At 41.3% G+C, this 20,613-nt stretch overlaps 1 protein-coding gene across 1 annotated transcript; it reads right to left on the reverse strand.

The window, feature by feature from the left end:
* On the reverse strand, nt 1–13,721 carry LOC141016792 (glutamate decarboxylase 1-like). Its single transcript, XM_073491337.1, has 16 exons — nt 13,646–13,721; nt 11,651–11,707; nt 9,672–9,809; nt 8,615–8,857; nt 7,172–7,262; nt 3,436–3,548; nt 2,840–2,955; nt 2,448–2,527; nt 2,280–2,334; nt 2,047–2,163; nt 1,878–1,942; nt 1,708–1,786; nt 1,323–1,472; nt 1,086–1,193; nt 352–441; nt 1–174 (listed from the first exon to the last, which is right to left on the reverse strand). The coding sequence occupies exons 1-16, from the start codon at nt 13,719–13,721 to the stop codon at nt 1–3; spliced, it is 1,752 nt and encodes a 583-aa protein (XP_073347438.1).
* Between the last annotated feature and the right edge of the window lie 6,892 nt (nt 13,722–20,613).

Below are 20,613 nucleotides of genomic sequence, written 5' to 3' on the forward strand. Positions count from 1 at the left end.
CTACAGGTCGTTACCCATCCTCTCAATCTCATCAATGAGGAAGTCGATGTCAGACTGGGTGGCCGCAGGGTTGGAGACGACCATACGGAAGAAGTTGACTTTATTGCCCTGAGGCTGGTAGCCCACCATGGTTGTCCCCGACTCCATCATCATGGCCTTGATCTTTGGAGCCACCTGGTGGAGTCAAAAAAATGATGAATTAGAGCCTCGCGTTTCTGGAGAGAGTCTCATGTAGCTAGTGTTCATGAAAACATCATTCATTGTATGAAGATACTAGTTATCTGGGCACAGGTAACCAGTGATGAGCAAGTTGATAGAGTAAAAGATAACAGTCATCGACAGGTGTCTCACCCTGTGGAGTTTTTCCCGCCGCTCATCACCGTCAGGCATGCCTCTCAGGCTGGGTGGGATGTACCAGAAGCAAACATTGGTGTGCTGAGGCTGCAGAAAGAAATAAACATAGTTAATACGCACATACACACACACTTCAGGATCTGTCTTCATTTACACCAAACAAAAAGAAACTGAAGAAAGATGAGGAACGACAGTGAGAGAAATACTGCAACAGAGAAGAGATACCAATTTTAGTAAACATAAAATTTGACTGTGAATGAATTTTGGCAGCAACTAACGATTATTTTAGTAATTGATTAATCTGCTGATTATTTTCTAAATTCATCGATTAATTGTTTGATCTATAACATGTCAAATAATGTGAAAAATGACCTTCAAACTTTCTGAGAGGCAGAAATTACATCTTTACGTTGCTTCTTTTGTCCAACCAACAGTCAAAAAATGGCAGGAAAAGCAGCAAATCCTCACATTTAAGACCCTAAATCCAGCCAATATTTGAACTTAAAAAAAAAAAATGACTGAAATGATCCTATTATCAAAATAGCTTGCAACTAATTTTCGTTAGATTGACTAATCGATTAATCGACAAATCATTGCAGCTCTAAGATTAAATACACTACAAATAAAGTACAATTGTTTTTTTGTTGTTCAACCCATGCCAGAAGAGCTTATTGAACGGCTCCTAAGACTTTGAAACAACAATGCTAGAATGCAAAATTAGAGAAGCTCACCACTCCATCAAACACCATCTCATATCCCTCCCTGTTCTTGATCTTGTTGTACAGGTACTGAGACAGGTCCAGACACTTGTCAATGTGCTGCTCAAACCCTATGGTGCCCTGCAGGGACAAAAAGGACGGTAAGGAAATAATTACAATAAAAAGAGAATCTCATAAAGCTACAGCATCTGCTACGATAACACCATGACAATTCCATGACAATGATGTATTTGTCTCCCTCAGTCTCACCTTGGCCTTCCACATGAGCCAGAACTTAAAGATGTCAACGTGTCGGCCACACTGGATTGCTTTGTCCCCTGTGTCGTAGGTGACATCGTACTGTTTGTCTTGTTGGAACAGGTAGCCGGCACACATGGAGTTACAGCCTGCCATGATTCCCTACAGACACACAAACACACTATTAACCTATCTCCTGCTCAAAGCATACCAGCCCTATGTAACACAATCACAGACTTCTTATAAAAGGTTACATTAATATGTATCGTAGTCATTTTCAAAAAGAATTTCCTGTCGTAACAATTATCCAGGTACAACGCACAGTTTAGGAATAAAACCTTCAAAATAAAGTGTTCAAAGGGGTAAAAATGTTCACTTGTGTGTGTGTTTCCCGTACCTTCTCTCTGACCAGGATTGCAGAGCACTGCAGAGGCACGCCCATCATCTTGTGAGGGTTCCATGTGACAGAGTTTGCCCTGCAAAGTTTAATATATGTCTTCATGTACTGAGGTTGTTTCACTAAAGATTTTCTTCAATAAACAATTCACAGTACTCCCATGTTCTTACCTCTCCACTCCACTGAGCTTATGGCGATGCTTCCTGGACATCAGAAGTCCACCACCCCACGCTCCCTGAGGAGAGACCACTTTTATTGAAGGGTATGCACGCAAGGACAGAGTATTACTACTGCTATTATCAAGATACTACAGCGACTGCTCCAATGTCAACTACTCACATCAACATGGAGCCACAAGTTGTACTTCTCACAGATGTCAGCGATCTCATTGATTGGGTCAAATGCACCGTACACTGTCGAACCAGCTGTGGCATTTACAAACAATGGCACATAACCCTGTAGAGACAGCACACATGACCGTTAGAGGGGAAAAGGTTTGCTAAAGACTGAAAAAACAATGAATCAAACAAACAAACAAACTAAAAGAAAGAAAAAGGAAATGTGACACTGACCTTCTGTTTAGCATCAATGATCTTGGCCTCCAGATCTGCAGGAATGACTCTCCCTCTGAAAGAGCATCATATTATCGTCACATACAACATGTCACATAGATTGTAGACAGTATTTTACACATTTATTATATTAACTGTGGCTTTACATTATTAATATGAGTTCCCCACCTCTCATCTGTGCTCAGCAGGATCACATTCTCACTACCAAAGCCGAGAGCAGCTCCAGCCTTCTTTATGGAGTAGTGGCTCTATAGGGACACACATATAACATATATATAATTAATCTTTTATTGAAGTAAGAGCTAAATTCACAGTGGAGATGTTGTAAGCTAATTGCTGCTTAAGCTTTGGCTTGCCTTATGTCATGTTGTCAACTGTGCAATGTTTTAAAGACAAAGGTAGATAAGACAAAGGTAGGTACAGAATCCATTAAAGCAGCCATTTCCTGCTGATTATTACCGGACTTCTCCGATGGCCTCAATCTACAGCCATTGAAGCATAGCGTCTGCTTTATTAGAACATTTAAAATGGCGTGTGTGTGTGTATTCATGGTCACGTACGTGTTCAGATGTGAAAAGGACGAGTCGAGGAGCGGCAGACATGCCCTTGGTCTTGACCTCTGGGAAATACTTGTAACGTGCGATCATCACACTGTACATGTTGGAGATAGCGCCCCCTGTTGAGGAGAGACACACACATCAGCACCTTGGACAGCAGCAATCACACATCTACTGTGGTGCATGACTCTGTTACTGTGATATTATAACAATTCATTTGGCTTTCTATTTATGGGTGAAGTATTTTTCATCATCCGACACAAAATAACAGGTTATTTTCACAATTCATCGGTATATCATGAAACTAATTGTCAAAATAATGTGAAAAAGAGCCCAAAACGATGTCTTCGGTTGCTTTTTTGTGTTCAACCAACAGTCCAAACCCAAAGACTCTTCATTTACGATCATAAATGACAAAGAAAAGCAGCAAATCTGCGCATTTAAGAAGCAGGAACCATCAAATGTTTGACATTTTTGCTTGAAAAATGAATTAAATGATTGATCAATTATCAAAATAGTCGACAACTAATTTTCTTTTGATCGATTAATTGACTAATGGTTGCAGCTCTGTATATCGATGCTGTCATTCATTGACTAACCTGGTGAAAAGAGCCCATCCCCCTCGCCATCGGGCCAACCAATCATCTCTCTCATTTTCTTCAGAGTCAGCTGCTCCATCAACACAAACACTGGAGCAATCTCATAGGTGAACCTGTCAATCATATCACAAAAACATCATCACTTTATAGGTTGAGTCAATAACATCTGCTTCATGAGAACAAAGAAAAAAAGAAGATTCTTATACACACACGCAAATCAGAAAGCCCAAATATACACACATACACACACATACACACACAGTCATTGGTTTTTCATTAGCGTCACTATAATTCCATCCACAGAGCACAAACTGGAGCTTGTGCTGACTGCGCTAATTAAAAAGTGTCTGATAGGAGCCGGGCAGCAAACATTCATATTCAAATGCTCTCTAAAATCACTCAGTAGTTTAATTAAAGCACACAAAGCTCTGATGGCTATCTGTCAATCCTGCCAATCTCAGCGGCGGCTCTGAATGGGGCTGATTTGACGGCTGAGGGGACGTGAATGTGTGTATGTGTGTGTGTGAGAGGAAGAAAGATAGGCAGAGAGAGTGTTTTAAAGAGATAACAGCCTTGACCCCAAAATTCAGAAATAGAGGAAGGCACCATCATTGTTAATTTCATTCTTTCATTAAAAGAAAGAGAAAGATTAAAAGACAAAAAAATAATATCTCTAACAAAAGAAGAATTATCAGAGAGATGAGAGAAAGACGGCAGTTTTCGAAAAATGCTGGATGTGTCTGTGACCTCTCTGTCGGCTAACAGAAGATAAAACGACAAGTAGCTCCATGGACAGCAAAAGAGCAAAACTCTTGGAGAAGCTAAAGTACGTAAAGTATGTCACAAAACTCTTACAGTGAGATTGAAGCGTTTGCTCTCGTTGCTAACTGACAGGCCATCTCATTTCCTCCCACACACACCCTTAGGACTGATCCCTGTTTACCCTGCTTTTAACGAGGCCAGTTACACAACAGTCCTCCACTCCCATCATCAACCACCACCAGCACCATCTAAAACAACAATAACATTATCTCCCCTCCTCTTCGATTCCTCTCTGTAGGTATCTAAACTAGGGCTGAGGCATTTCGTAACTTGGGGGAGAGAGGAGGAGAGATAAAGGCTGAGAGGAGAGGGGGCTGTGTGGAAACAATGCACTGAAGGAAACTGTGACAGAGGACAACAAAGGAAGAGGAGAGGATGATGTGGAAGCAGAGCAAGGGAAGCGTGCAGAAAAGAAGCAGAACAAGAAGGCAGAAAATAACAGAAAGGAAAAGAGAGTGAAAGCCCTGGTCGAGGATAGATAGACACTAAAAAACAGAAACATTTTTCTTGTGTAATTGTTCCTGTTGAGGACTCACCCACAGGATGGCTTTGATTGGAACATTAGCTTGTAGTCATTACACCAGATTGTGACTGCTGGGCTATTAACAGCTACAGCTACAGATAAAATCACAAAGAAGACTAAAGGTCTCATTCTGTAGCCTCTCACTGACCTAATTTCAGAAATATGGTGTCCTTTGATATATTGGAGTTATGATTCATATAGAGGAACACAAAATGCCTAATATCCTGGATGTGTCACTTTCATTTCATCTTAAAATCTACTTCAACCACAGCAGAAAGGGAACAAAGCCAGCGCATCTTTTTAAAATTCTCCTTCTCTCTGTGAGCCATTTCACGCTGTAATGACAATAATGGTGATCATTATCACAATCAGAGCCAATCATTGGTCTTTTCAGGGTGAAAATTACCCCTCAGTCACCTGCCTGTCTCCAGGGACGGCCCCTAAATGCCCTTATTATCGTCATCAAGGGCACTCAATGTGCGTGGGTCTGTGTTTGAACATGTGTGTGTGTGTGTGTGTGTGTGTCTATGTGACTAACCCCGTGACCCCCTACCACACTCCCCTCTCAGCCCCTCAAAGGAGCACTGAGTCAGTCTGTATCCACAGGGACAATAGAGCCAGAATGAGCACTCCGCAGGGAGCTGAAGCAGCCAGTTTCCACAGTGTGACAGGGTTTTCTGTGCAGCCGGAGGACATTGTGTGTCAGTGTGGGGCCCAGCTGGCCTATCTGCTAAGACCAGCTCTCAATGAGCCTGCAGTCAATGGACTGGAAACCCTAGCTGCTGTATCTGGGACAGCCAGAGCTGGTGTGTGTGTGTGTGTGTGTGTGTGTGTGTGTGTGTGTGTGTGTGTGTGTGTGTGTGTGTGTGTGTGTGTATCTGTGTGTCATTATGAAAGTGTGCGTGAGTGTGTGAATTCAATGGCCCTGTCTCTTGGGGCATTCTTCCAACCGGGAGATGAGATGGGAAAGTTTTTCCTATGAGGGGGTGGTTTCCTAAGCTAATGTTTTGAGAAATTGGGTAAATTAAGTGTTTCAATTTTCCTTTAGCTTTTGGTTTATTATCCTTGCATTGATCTTTTCTTTAGCAGCCAGTCTAGGAGAAATGATAGAGGCCAGAATCGTTAGAGAATACTGAATGCTCAATTAGTGTATATGAGCGGTGTATATCTTCCTCTGCCCACCAGTTGTCTTGTGTGGTCATTTGGCACTGTGCAGGTCCTGCTGTCTCTGCAGCTTTATGTCAGTTTGTACAATGAAACTCCGAAATGTCAACATGTCTCCACATCAATGTCTTGCAGATTTGTTGTACTTAGATGTTTAAGTGACTGATTCTTTTCTCTTTCTCATGCATAAGAGTAGACCTGAAAACATGTATCTATAGGTTCATAAATTGTTTTGTTTTTTCAAGCAAAAATACCAGGAGCTGTTGCTTTTCTTTGTCTAATGTGAAAGTAATTTGAGTATTATAGGTTTTGGTATGTTGGTCAAACAAAACAAGACATTTGACAATGTGACTTCAGGCTTTTTGGAAATAGGGATGTGTGGCAGTTTTTACCTTTTTGGATATTTTAAAGACTGAATAATAATCAGTAAACTGAGAAAATAACTGGCAGATTAAATGATACAGTTGTAGCCCTACATTTTCTTCTCTGGTCTTAATACTGTAATTATGGCTGTGAAGATATATTTTGTAGATTTCCATTGAGCATAAGGCATTCACTTTTTTTTTTTTGAATAATTCTTTCTTATTACAACAAGTTAATCAACTTAAACAAATTAATTTATCCCTCCACTGAAAATGAATTGACAGAGCTGTAAATATTAGACTTGTTCATTTTCAGCAAAGAAGTGTTAGTCTACGTTTGCACGTGTCTGTATTCAATATTTTGATATTGTACAGCAGTATTTGTACAACGTTCCTCATTCTGTTCCAGTGAGGGAGTTTTAGTTTTCTTAACAACACGTGTGTATTTGATTTCATGTGTGTATCTGTGTTGAGGGTGTGTGATGTGGATGAGGTTCATGCCCTCTATCAGACTGGGCCACCATGTAACTGTGACCCGAGATCAATATGCAATTTAACCACCCCTGGGGCTGAGCTGCCTCCGATATACAGTACAGCACAGTGGCAGCCTGCCGTCTGTCAATACAAAGTCTCTACAGGACAAACCAAACACTTTATATAACTGCCCTCAGAGGCTGCTGTGACCAGTTGTGGAGCAGGCTGAGGGGTATACCATAAGCATTTCCACCGAGACTTCATAATGATGACTGGGGGCTCTTTCCAGTGGCCCACAAACTGGAAATTCCAGCTGTCCTGCTGTGACATATAGAGGTATTTCCCCTGTATGTGCCATGCACGTAAGAGAGAAGCATACTGTGTGACTTACATGTTGGTGTTAGCAGTGGAGGTGAGCCACTCTCCGGCCAGACCGATGATGTCAAGACCAGAGGACAACTGGTTGAAGAATCGTGGGTGACCTAAACATAGAAAAATATACACAATAATCTTTATTGCATTCAAATTAACAGGGCTTCACTGCCTCTATGAGGGAATCATGTGTAATATAAAGAGAATACAGTGTATGCTTTGTCCTGAGTGGACAGAAGCTTTATGCCCTTCAGGCTAAAGCTGGTTTTCTATATCTGACCGTGAAAAAATGAAACAAAATAAAGGAACAGTTAGTTGTTCAAATGTTCACAGTTATACAGATTTCATTTTGTACTCCCCTGGTCAGCCATGAAACCTAAGGGACCTGACATAGCACTGTTCAGTGTACCATAATTACTCTGGTAACAAGGCTATATGACAGCCATTTAGACTCTAGGGTGCTTGCACACACAGTCACCATCAACAGGCCTGGAGCCTGAATGCAGTCATGGATATACAGTAAGCACATTGTGGAGGTGGTGCTGTATGCCTCACATAATAAATACATGAGTCATATTAAGCGACTTCATAATAAAAGCATCACATATGAAAAGAAAAATCTATTATTGTGGGTATTTTAAACAAACTGACAGTGCTGCTTAGGAAAGAGGAGAGAAAAGATCAGCTTTGTATTTCAGCACCGTGGACAGCTCCTCCTGTGGGACTCAGCCACAGAAATGTCATGAAAAGCACAAAAAAAAAACAAAAAAAAAACCCACACCACATCTCCAGATAAAAACTGGTGTTGAGTTGTAGACACAGTAGACCCTGCATGATATATTATACCCAAGGGACAGGTTAAGCGTTGTCGTTTTTAACAGCTTGAAACAGCCCGTGTTAGGATCCCCTCAGGCAACACTTGCTTTAATAAGTCGAGGGGAAAAGAAAAGTGATGTCAACTGAATTACCAAGGGGGCAATAAATAAGGCAGTCATCCTAATAGGTTGTACACTACCTGGCAAACAAGCTTCTTCTCTAATGGTTTATGTTTAACTCACCTCTGCGCAGTAAAACTGCCTATATTAATTGACATGAAATTCATAAAATGGGCATGTATTTTCAGCAATATTTTTAAGATACTCTCAGAGATGGTTAAGTATCATAAAAGCATATTATAAAAGCACTAATATTACAATATGCTTTGAATAATAATGTACTGTATCTGGTTGTATGTTTCATCTGCAGATTTTTTTTTAATAAAAAACTATTTTGAGCTGACAAGGTAGATGGTTACTTGCGTTTTATCCCCACACATTCAGTATCCTTTCGCTATTTAAAGTAATTATGCCACCCTATGAATTATTCAAAAGGCCTCAGATGAAGTCAGCTTACTAAATCTAAAACTAGGTGACCTCCCCCCTTCAGACAGAGCTCGACCTCGAAGGTGTCCTGTCCTGCCTACCTGTCCGGACGCCATACTTGAGCGTGTCCCTGCAGTCCACCAGGATCTGCTCCAGGGACTCAGGCTGGTCGGACAGCTCCAGGTTGAAGCCCTCCATGCCCTCCAGGAGCTGGTGGGGGTGGTGGAAGTCCAGCACCTTGGTGGAGCGGTCGAAAGTCTTCTTGACGTAGTTGGTGAGGATGTCGACCATCTCCAGCAAAAACTGTATGGTGGGCTCCTCTCCATTTTTTGCTGGCAGCAAGTCTAGCAGGAGAAAGGTGGTGGGAATTTAAGATTTACCCTTTTAATTTAGCTCTACTTTTAGAGAAAGTTAGAGGGGATGTAGCTTTACCTTTTTATTGTAGCCCTTCCATTCCAATAGCTAGCTAATGTTAGCTATAACCTAGTTAAATATGCTAATTAAACTGAGCAGCCTTCAGAAAACCTCGGTCATTTGGACATTCAGCTCCAAATTTTAAGTCCCATTTCTCTGTTGGTGACCTATGTCTAATAAATCAATATTGTAGTTATATTTTTAACATGGGCTAACAACACTAACGTTACTAAAGCCAGAATAATATCATGTGTAACTGCGTCATAGCTAACATTTTGGCTAGCAGCCGGCTTTTGAGCTGAGAAACGCATTGACTTTCCCCACATCTTAACAGGTGACAGGCTGCTACACTTTACACCTTACAAAACTAGGCTACATCAGAATAATTGCACCAAATACTGGTAAAAAAAAAATGTAAGTAACAAATAAGTGTTAAGATAAACCTAGAAACAGTTCGCCTCCAGCTTTAGTCCTCGTCTAGAAAGTTTTCAAGAAAAATGCTAACAATGTTGTAGCCTACATTATCTGACATAAAGATAACAAATAACAGACATTAATAGTAAACAGCTTCTCTTGTTACCTGTGAGGCCTTTTACAGCTTTATTTCGACAAAAGGCCCAACAGTCGATTTTATTTCTACTAATGAGACTCATGTGACCACAGCAGCTCCAGTGAAGCTCTGACACGGACTGAAATGGTTTCAGGGAGCCATGTTTATGTTTTGGGGTGAGTCAGTCAGCTCACCTCTGGCGAACAGGTTGGAGAAGTCGGTCTCGGTGAGGCGGAAGCGCGCGTCCCTGTCACTGTTGTCGCACGAGAGCAGGTTCTTCTGCCCCGCGAGCCTCCCCTTGTCGTCCAGGCTGTTGTTCTTCTGCAGGAACCCTAAGGTGTTACACGGCGGGGGGCAGGAGTTATCACCAAACATCTCCATCCCACACACCAGGAGAAACACCAAAGTATGAGACCAAAACGGATGAAATTTAAAAAAATAAAAACAGGCTTTAAGAATAATATTTTTTTTTTAAATTCAGTGGTATTTATTCCACAAATATGCGCGTATGTTGTCTTTAAAGTCAGCTACTGATGCTCTGAATCCTTTCATCAGAAATGCTTTTCTAGTCGAGGCCAAAACTATATATGTGGGCAACACACAAGGAAGAGGGAACACCAGTATCCACGTGTGTATGTGTGTGTGTGTGTGTGTGTGTGTGTGTGTGTGTGTGTGTGTGTGTGCCCGCCCCACCCTGTGACATCACACCCTGGTCAGGAAGCACCCAGAGGTACCCGGCCCTGATCGGCTCAGTGGGCAGGACAGCCCGCGGTGATGACCCATACAGCCAATAAATACACATCCTGTAAAGAGGGGTTAATGAAGGAGTCACGGTGCCCTGAGGCGGTCTGCCCCCGCAGATCATCAGTGTTTTCACCTCCATGATTGATCAGTGTTCTGCATATAGACCCTCCATATCTGCAGGATAATGTGTGGGCCTGATTGCGCGCACATGACGTGGAAGTAACACACCCTCGGTGTATGTAATAGTGTAAAATATCGTCTCATATTTTTCAATGGAAACTCGATAATAGCTCGCTCATTAAGTCATAAATTACAAATTTCGAAATCAATTACGATCACCATATACCCCATATAGCAATGTGTCCGGTCAATTTCCATTAAAGTCCATTAAAATGTCATTTAGACCAACCAAAATCAAACTTATTCGATCCTTTGGTCTTAATTGATTTTTGTTTGTTTGCTATAACACACAGGCCAAAAATGATCCTGTTTGAATGGACCACATCTACATTCATTTCCCCTTGCTCAGCTGCGAGAAAAACACATTTCAAATGTTGTGATTTCTTTTGAATCTTTGAAAAAAAAAAATGCAAATAAACAAACTGTCTTTGTTTTAGTGACTGAATAAACAAACTAACCTTAAAGGACAACACAGTTTCATACTTTGTTTATATGTGGCGGACCCTGCCACCTTTCTCGCTTCAAACAGTGTTCTGGGGACCTTATTTTCAGCCAGTTTATTCAATAATGGAAAAATTTATATTTTTGAATTTGCAGTATTACCTCATCAATATTATAAATATGATCTTCAACATAGTGGCCCTTTAGCACACCTTCCCTGGAGCGTCATATCTGTTATTCTACAGGCTGTCAGAGGAAGGAGAAATTGTATTCCTTGTTTTAATGAAATTTATTTTCATAGGAGATGAAAACACTCCTTTATTTACAGGTTAATTTAAGGTACGCTCAGGGTTTTTATAACCTATATGTCCGGGCCTGTCTGGAGGATTTTTCTCTTGGTGGTGAAATGGAAAAGACATGGGGGGGATCAGGGGCGGTCGGGGGGCTCTCATCAACAGACCTAAAGGCTAATGTCTGCTGACCTTTAGAAGATGGAAACACACTGTGGCAGTCGAGGATGGCCCTGCTCTAACAGCCCTTGTCATGGCCTATTTCAGGCCTCCAAATGAATTCAATTATTTTTTTAAAAAAAAGAGAAAAGAATTACCATCCAATGATAAAAATAAATAAAGGAGTAAAGGTAAGAATGCACATCCCCAGTGGAATATTATGGAGACATGTTACAATACATTCACGCCCCTCACCAAATGGCGTTTTTTAAAGATGCAAAAAAAAAAAAAAAATGTGATCAGAAAAATATCGCATGTTTAAAGGAGTCAAAGATTTCATGTGCCCAGAAAAAACTTACCACAGATCTTCATCCCCAGTTTCCGCGTGCATCCGTGCATCCACGCGTATTCGTAGGCTAAAACAGAATGAACGTTTGAGTCTGAGGCCGCGGAGACAGCGAGGATGAGCGGAGGATGGACAGAAAGCTGGTGGAGCACATGTGAGCACAGTGGAAGCGTGATGCGGACGGCATCTTGGCCAGGTGTGTGAATCTCAACACTTTCATGTGGAGGGAATTAAATTTCTGAGCTCCGTTTTTTTGGCTCGATGTGGGCTGTGTTTGCCTCTGTTGACCGAGGATTTATCCACCTTTTTATTTACCACAGCACCCACTGACCGTAAGGGGATGAGTCTTATAACATTTCCGATTTAAGTTCAATCAATAGGCACCGACATTGGCCCGCACGCCGGCTCACACACCCAGCCAAGGGGCGGACTGGAATTAACGCCCGTGAAATGAGCTCACGGAGGAGGGCAGAAATTAATTGAGTGAAACACAGTATGTGACTGGAGCGAGCTGGTAATGTCTGTGGCCAGGAAGTCTATATGGCCGGCTTGATGCAGAAACTTACAGTATAGTGCGTCTCAAACATACACACACGCACACATCGTGCATACACACACACACTCAGAGCTACACTGAGCGTGGACATGCGTGAGCGGAGATGGAGCAGAAGCCAGAGGGAATAGAAAAATGCAGAGCGCACGAGTGTACCTGATGGAAAAGTTTCAAAACAAAAACAAGTATTTAAATTTACTGAAGCAATTTCATTCCGAGAGAAACAAAGAGAACAGCCCGAGGCGCTGAGGCCAAGGCACACACACAGAGACAGGCGCGCGCGCACACGCACGCACAGACACTACAAGCCGCCAGGCGTGAGATGGAGCGTGGCAGAGAGATAATGGCAACATCCAGCAGCAGTACACGAGCAAGTCAGACAAAACAAACATCTTCCTTTTAATGGGCGTCTCTCCCATACAAAGTCACATCTCTGATATTTTAGTAGAAATAATGTTTAGTGCCACAAATATATGGTTCAATAAAAAAAGGTTCATTCGATAAAGACAGAAAATATGAAAGTGCACTGTACTCTGTCTCTCAGCTTATTTCCTTTTACATTTGGCCGCAGACAAAAACCTGTAATTATCTCCCCGCCTTGTTCTGCAGATGGCTGCTCAAGTGCACTATAATGGGGTCGATTTTGTACATGCAACAAAGCCTTAAAATGATTAATTAACCTGGAGGTTAATGTACACGGAAATAGGTTCAGACACTTTTTTTTTTTTTTTTTAAAGTAAAATATTCGCAGTAAAATATTTCTCCAAGAGCGACTCATGTATTCAGCCTCCAGCCGCGAGGGCCTGAAGCCTCGTCGGGACCGAGGTAAGATGAATTATGACAGAAATAAATCATCTTAAATTAAAAAAGGGGTATATTTTTGCGAAAATTGCCGAAATCATTTAAAACAACAGGATTGAATCCAGATAACTGGTGCGTTATTGCAAGAAAATAAGGGGGAAATATACAAATCAGTGGTATATATTCGACAGGAAAATGCACAGGATATTTATTTAAAAAAAACAACTATATCAATAAATGCTCTTCAGTGCCTTAACGGCGCGTTATCTCCGCGCCGGGTCCACTGCTCTGTGCGCGCCGCTGATCCTCCAGGCAGCGACAGGCAGCTGTGATGGCTCTGTTTTTAACCGGAATGATTAACGACGGAGCCCACACAGCAAATGGCCCGGCGAGACTCGCTTTTATCAGACAGGGAAGGAGGGGAGAGAGAGGGGCAGGGAGGCAGACAGAGGTGTGTGGGGGTGAACTGAGTCCAAGCCTTCGTGTTTGGCACTAGATCGCACTGCGTAAGTGTCTTTGAGCAAGGCACCGAGTCCCCTGTCAGCTCCATTGGGCTGTTTCCGTAACGCTCCGGAGAGAGACAGTCTTAACGAGAATTTACCCCCGGGGATCGATCTGTGTTATTAACAGAGAGAGGAGAGTGTGAGGACGTACTTGTGGACGGTGGTCTTAAATTGTCGGAGTTGGGGTCCTGCTCCCCGCCGGCGGCTCTCGGTTCAGACGTGGCCATCAGTCCTCTGTTATCTGATCTCCAGCTGGGGAATAATTCAACTGCAAACAAAACGGTCCACGGTTAGTGGAGCGGCCAGGTCAGCTTATCCAGTGCACACATAAAATATATATTCTTAAAAGGTAGGCCTGAATTGGATCTTAAAATGATGTGAATATCCAGTGTGCGTCGCCAGGAACGATTTATTCCCGAAGGACAGCAGGGTGGGCTGTGAATCAAGCGCGCAATTTGGAGAGAATTGCGCACGACGCACAAGCAGTACGCACATCAGGATGAATAGTTATGCCCGTGTGGGTACATTCATTTTTTGGAGATAGCTATTCATAATTTTTTGCATGCAATTACAGGACCACTGTGTTGACATTAATGTCCAGAACACGGAGCCAATGGTATGGATGAGATTTAAAAGTTGTTATTAAGGACATGAGAAATAGCTCCTTGGAGCAGAATGGTCATTTCTGTCTGATATCAGTCTCGGGCACAGCGGCACCAGAACCATTAAAATCTCTGAGCTTTATGTCTGTGATCATCAGCTGCCCTCACAAACTGACATGTTGAAGATATTTCTAAGGAATAAAAACAAGAAGATAAAGAATAAGACCCATTCAGCCTGCCGCGGTTAAGATGACATATCAGACAAATTAAATAGATAGCAGACTAACTATAACGTCCACATAAATAACCTACGTCATTCACTTATTGACTCAGCAATCGACATTTCAATTAAGTTGCGCTTTGAACAAGCACATCCCAAACCATCATCACTCAATGTCATCCTGCTATGAGCGACAGACTGAACAACTAATGAAGCCCTTCTGTCACTCATCTGCATGCTCGACGAAAAATAACATCATATTTGTTTATTACTATTATGATTTTGCTCCAAAACAACTCCGACGCTATGATTTCAGAATAAGAGCCGCCTGTCTGTGAATAAATATGAAGCCTATCAGTACATGCAGGGAGCCGCTGAAATGAAAAGGCGGAGGCGTCTTACCGGCTCACGGGCGCACAGGTTGTCGAGTCCACAGAAACTATAAACTAGATGTTACAATTGCCACCCAAAGGCGCGACAAGGAGCAGTCCAGTGGCGGCGATGGCGGAATACCAACAGAGCGCACTAATAAAATCCCATCCAGCGGCGCGCAAGTGACCCTTTCTCCCTCAAGATTATTTTTTTTATTCGTTATTTATATCTCAGGCTCTGGCTGCCCATTGGTCTCTTCACGCAGGCATGAGTCACAGCCTTGCCTCCCTCTGACGACTAATGAAGCTTCCCTGAGTGCTACTGACAGCCACAATCCACTTTAAGAAGCCTAAAAAGCAAAAGGAAAAACACCAGTGACGTATCCCCACCCCTCTCTGTGTCAGTTTGTGTGTGTGTGTGTGTGTGTGTGTGTGTGTGTGTGTGTGTGTGTGTGTGTCCAGGTGTGGGTGGGTGTCACTGGATGGAGGATGGAGACGTGAATGTGAAATGTGTGGGTTACTTAGAAATTGACCTTGGGATGACAAACACAGTTGTTTTATGGGTTTTGGTGACAGAAACACATTCAGACTTGATGCATCTCAGCTTCAGTGGACCTGTGGAGGCTCTGCACGGAGCTTTTCATGGCAGCCATCAGGGTTTTTATTCCAGGATAAAGACAATTCTTATAAAAGCACCAAGTGATGGAGAGAGCAGCATGCATGTCCATGATCCATCCATCCATCTTCCCATGTACTGACTGTAATATTCACCTTCATGCATGCATCATAATTTCTGACACGCACCCTTTTTATAACCTTGACATGGACAATAACACTGGGACATCACAGGGAATCCATCCCGGCAGGCGTTGACACAGTGTCCTCCTCATGCCTGTGTCCTGGTCCACTGAATGGGCAGAGAGCAGCCATTATGTTCATTCACTCACTGCAAATTATACAGCCTTTATCAGATGGCGCCCATACTTTCTCCTTTCACAAGTCATGCGTAGAGACGACTCATAAAGATAAGCTCCGCCATGTGATAATAATTCAAAATATAGTGGCTGATAGCATTCCACCAGGATGGATTAGCTGTGTGTGTGAGAGAGACAGCGAGAGAGGATGTGTAACCTTGAAAGTGATGATACAGTGGTCACATAGAGAAGCAGAGTATCACAAAAAACATGCTCGTATCCTCATTCATAAAAATAAAGCTTTTCACTGGTACTGTTGACACTGAAATGTAGATTTGTTCCAATAAATTAAAGGGGTACTTTGTAGTTTTAGAGAAGAAATTCAAACTCAGAATTGTAATATTTACAATATTAATGAGGTAATAATACAAACTCAGAAATATTTATCTTTTCCATAACTGAATAAACAAGCTGTTCTCAGAGGAAAATATAGCGAATAGCGAAAATGAGGACGAGGCTCCTGGCAGCTTTATCAACAAATTACCAACAGAACATGAAGAATTGACAGTCTTGATGTCATATTAAAGATATCTACTATATCTACAGAAGTTACCATGCTAACCAGCTAGCCCCATCTCCCACTGCATGCCTCTGTCCACGCCTCACCGTGTCTTTGTTTCCTCAAAGTCAGAGTCCCACACTCCTCCTCCCAGTGGTTCAAAGCTCTTGTCCTAGTGGCATAAATAACAGTCTCCTGGTGCTCCGAGCTCCCAGTTCGGGCAGAATCAGCTAATAGGACTGCTAGCTGCACAGCTAACCGAGCTAACCAGCTAACAGCAGCTACAGTTAGCAGTTACACTGATGATACGATGCCACCAATTTGTTTAGAGTATGAATTGGACAGGTGGCTAGTTCTTACAAATTGCACCATTAATGGGTTTCACTGTGAAGTTGTGTAGTGTTGTTAGTTCATCGTGATAAACAGCTGGTGGCGTTTAGCCTCCAGTCAGGTGCCGTTAAACCATTGCAGAAGAAAACAGCATGTCAAGGAGTTACATTAATTCCTACCTCTAAATCTTTTCATCTTCCTTCTGCAGGTCAACACATGCCTGGATTTATATCAAGAGGTTTAGCTTCATATTTTAATGACCATGTAGGCTACAACAATGATTATTAGGTTCAAGAAAACAAGGCCATCAGCGTTGTCCACAATAAATATTTAATGAGATATGATAAAATACATAATTGTCACAGTATCTACACAATGCACAAAGACTTACTGTGCAAAGAAGCCTTGAAAATGAAGATAAATACAAGATGCTGTTAGCAGAGCTCTCTCTTGATCGCTACAACATATTCAGGGGCAAATTTGAGAAGGAGGGCACGGCTTGTGTCTGTTCACTCGCTTTTCTTCTTCCTCATCTTCATCTGATGATGAGGAAGAGGAGCAAGATGAAGAGGAGCAGCTTGAGCTCTGAGATGACTCCTCATCACTTCCAGACTCATCATCATCATCATCATCATCATCATCATCATCATCCTCATCTTCTTCCTCAGTGCTCTGCTCTGCCTCTTGTTCTAAAGGAAAAAAATCAAGACACAGACTCACAGTGTGTTTTGGATTATGCAGCCGAGGTGTTTGTGGTTGTATAAAAACGGGGCAACTCTCACCCCCCGACAGCTTCTTCTGGATCAGTGGGAGAAACTCAGAGGCCTCAGGATTGTCTGGTTCATAGATGAGAACTGGAACGAGGAGAGAAGAGACACCATTGGCTGATTTGTTGACTGACAGACAAACGGTTGATGGATGCAGGCTACCTACTCATCTGACACAGTTTGCTGGCCAGCTGGAAGTCTCTGTCCATCACAGCTCTGAGGAACTGAAACCAAACATCCTCATTTCAATGCCAAGTTCCACCATTTAAGTACAGTTCATCCAAATTGACTCAAAGTAGAATTTTGAATAAATGTATGAAATGATTTTATGGATTCTGAACAAAACATCTAGAGTTGAAGCCTTTTCTTCAACAGTGCGTTGAGTGTGTAATCACTAATGATGATTGGTCACTTTACCTCAATTATCAGCTCCACTGGTGCCTTAAGTTCTTCATCCTCAACATCCTCCTCTTCGGTTTGTTCTTCATTCGCCTCATATGTGGGAAGAGGCTCAGATGCTGGGGGAGCATGTGTTGCTCCTCCTGGCAACCATTAACATTGTAATCATTATTGCCAATAAAAATCACTCTTAAAGTTACTTCTCTCTACATCTCTTTCTCTGGAGTTTGTTCATCAGGACACCTGTTACTGCTGAGTCTGGAGGCTGTGCTTCTGTCAAGTCTTTCATTTTCAGCTCATCTTTAGGTGCTGCAGTCGACTGTGCTTGTTCTTCAACCCTGAAATCACATTTAAGATTCAAAAGCTGTGTGTCGGCGATATTTGTGATCACCAACTCTGTGAATTATATGTACAGACCTTGGTGTTATGCTGATGGATTCCTTTGGTGAGCACTCTGAAGGAGAAACAGACATATAAAGAATTTAACAAAGCCAGAGAACCCTCACATTTATTTTCTTTTTAAAAAATGGTTTAGGCACAATTGATATTAGTATTTAAGCTCAAACTGTCAATTGACATGATGTAAACTAAAAACAAACCTACTGTAACAGTCAGGTGACATGAGGAAAAATGACACTGATAGTAAAGAGCATCTCAAGATTATAAAACAACTAGAGATACACAACACTGGATTTTTGCCGACTGCCTAAACTGAAGTGTTTCCACCTAACTGTAAAAAATAGGGCTGCATCTTGTGATTATCATTATTATTTAATCTGATGATTATTTTCACGATTAATCAATTATTCGTTTAGTCTATAAAATGCCACAAAATTGGAAAAATTGCTCATCACCATTTCTCAGAGCCCAAAGTACCTTCAAATAGCTTCTTTTTCCAACCAACAGTCCAAAACCAAAAGACTGTTCATTTACTGTCATAAATGACAAAGAAAAGCAGCAAATCTTCACATTTTTCCTTGAAAAACGACTCAACTCTTTAACGATTATCAAACTAGTTGGCAATTACTTTACTTTAAATCGGCTAATTAATTAATCGATTAGTCGTTACTGCTTTAGCAGAGAACATCAAGTCTCTCCTGTGGGCAGAATTAACACATTATTACCTACTCCTGCTGTGATGGCCCACTGGCAGATACAGACATAGAGTGCTTTTCAAAATGTACACATTTACTTGGGCAAAATAAGAAAACGTTTTAGTCAGTGGTTTGCGCTGCGTGTGACATTTCATCAGCATATTGGCAGAAATGTTCATTTTAATGCCTTTATTTGCCCTTTATATGCCTTTATATTATTGTGCATCCATAAAAACAACATTAATGTAGGTCCAGAACAAGAGTAAATAAAACAAAATGCTGGCATGATTAAAGGGTAAAATTATAGACACCTTACACTCCTCTTACTCAAATATCATCAATTTACAGTATGACATTCATTTTCCAGCAGTTTAGAAACATATTTCCCCCTCTATAATTGTATGTAACACAATGTGAAATAGTGCTGATGAGATTGGTTTTCCCTCCACCATCACATACCATCTGTATTCAAAACTTCACCACTTGGACACCCAGACTTTTGAGTCTCCTGGCAAGAAACATTAAGAATGACATAACTTTAAAGTAGTGAAGCAAAATGTGTCTGCGTTTCTTCACTTGTTGTAGTCTATCTCAGAATGCCCACCTGTACAGAACGAGGCAGTACACGGGCAGGAGGATTCCTGCAGGAGGCAAAAAGTAAATAAAAGAATTAAAAAATATGACATGAGCATTGTGTGTTATGATAGAAATATATATATTTGCTAAGATGGGACTTTTCTCACCAACGTTTATCAGTGACTGTCTTTTTCCCCACTTTGTCTGGAACATAATCAGAATGTGAGTTTACCATCGAAGGCAAATTAGCAACATGAGCAAAAGGTGGAACCCAATTAAAACGATTCATTCAGTCTTTAAAACAATGATTAGGTCTGGATATGATGTTTTGTACACTGATGTGAAGTCTGAAATGCTTCTTACCATTTGGTTTGTTTTTCTCAGCAGGAGTAGATGTGACCACTACTGTCAACTACATTCAAGTAGAGAGATGAAAATGATTGTAATTAGGACACATACACTAACAATGCACAGGCATTGACAATGTGTGAACAACTCGAATCACCCAGAATTATAACAAACAACTCCAGAAGTGGCAACACTAAGTATTAACAAAGTAATCCATGAAAATTGAGTAGAGAATAGTAAACTAGTTAACACAGGTAACTTTATTCTTTAGTGATTACCTGTTTCTGTGAACCAGTGGAAGATTTCCCCAAACACTCTAACCTGCATATCAAAACACAACAGTGAAATCATGTAAGGCCTTGTTACTGATTGTGAATCAATTAGCATGGATTATGAAATCCTGACTTTTCAACTCAGAATCAGTCTTTTTTTTATCAGATTGCCAAAAAAGAATAATAATAATAATAACAAAACTAAAACTATCAAACAAAAAATAATAAATAATAAATAAGTGAGTACTTGTATAAGTACATAACAAATGTACTTTGTTACATTCCATCACTGTACTTTAGTGTGTATTTAGTGTCCTTATATTGTCAGGTATCCCTTTATGAATATTTAAGGCTAAAGTAATTTTTAATTTGAGTTAATGTATGTTTGTATTAAATAAGACCTGCTAAAACAGTCCTGGTGATGAAATAGATCCCTGTCACTGCGTTGTTAATTTACTTGGCTAGCTACATATCTTAAATTAGCAACAAGCTAACGTTGCACAATGATCTGTAAACAGTCATTAACTGTGTTTTGTGAGCTAGTTAATGCTAATGTTAGACAGCTAACCGTTGCTCACCTGCTCATGGAGGAAGATGAAGTGACTCCAACCTTAGGTAGCAATAAATAAAGGAAGTGTTTAAACTTTCCTGTCAGGCTAAGTAAAGT

The sequence above is a fragment of the Pagrus major genome, chromosome 21, assembly GCF_040436345.1.
Source record: "Pagrus major chromosome 21, Pma_NU_1.0".
Taxonomy (NCBI): domain Eukaryota; kingdom Metazoa; phylum Chordata; class Actinopteri; order Spariformes; family Sparidae; genus Pagrus; species Pagrus major.

Coding starts and splice junctions, on each gene's coding strand:
- LOC141016792 (XM_073491337.1), bottom strand. CDS start 13,721: ATGGCCACGTCTGAACCGAGAGCCGCCGGCGGGGAGCAGGACCCCAAC. Junction 1,943..2,046: donor ACTTGTGGCTCCATGTTGAT/GTGAGTAGTTGA, acceptor GTCTCTCCTCAG/GGAGCGTGGGGTGGTGGACT. Junction 1,194..1,322: donor GGCTCATGTGGAAGGCCAAG/GTGAGACTGAGG, acceptor TTGTCCCTGCAG/GGCACCATAGGGTTTGAGCA.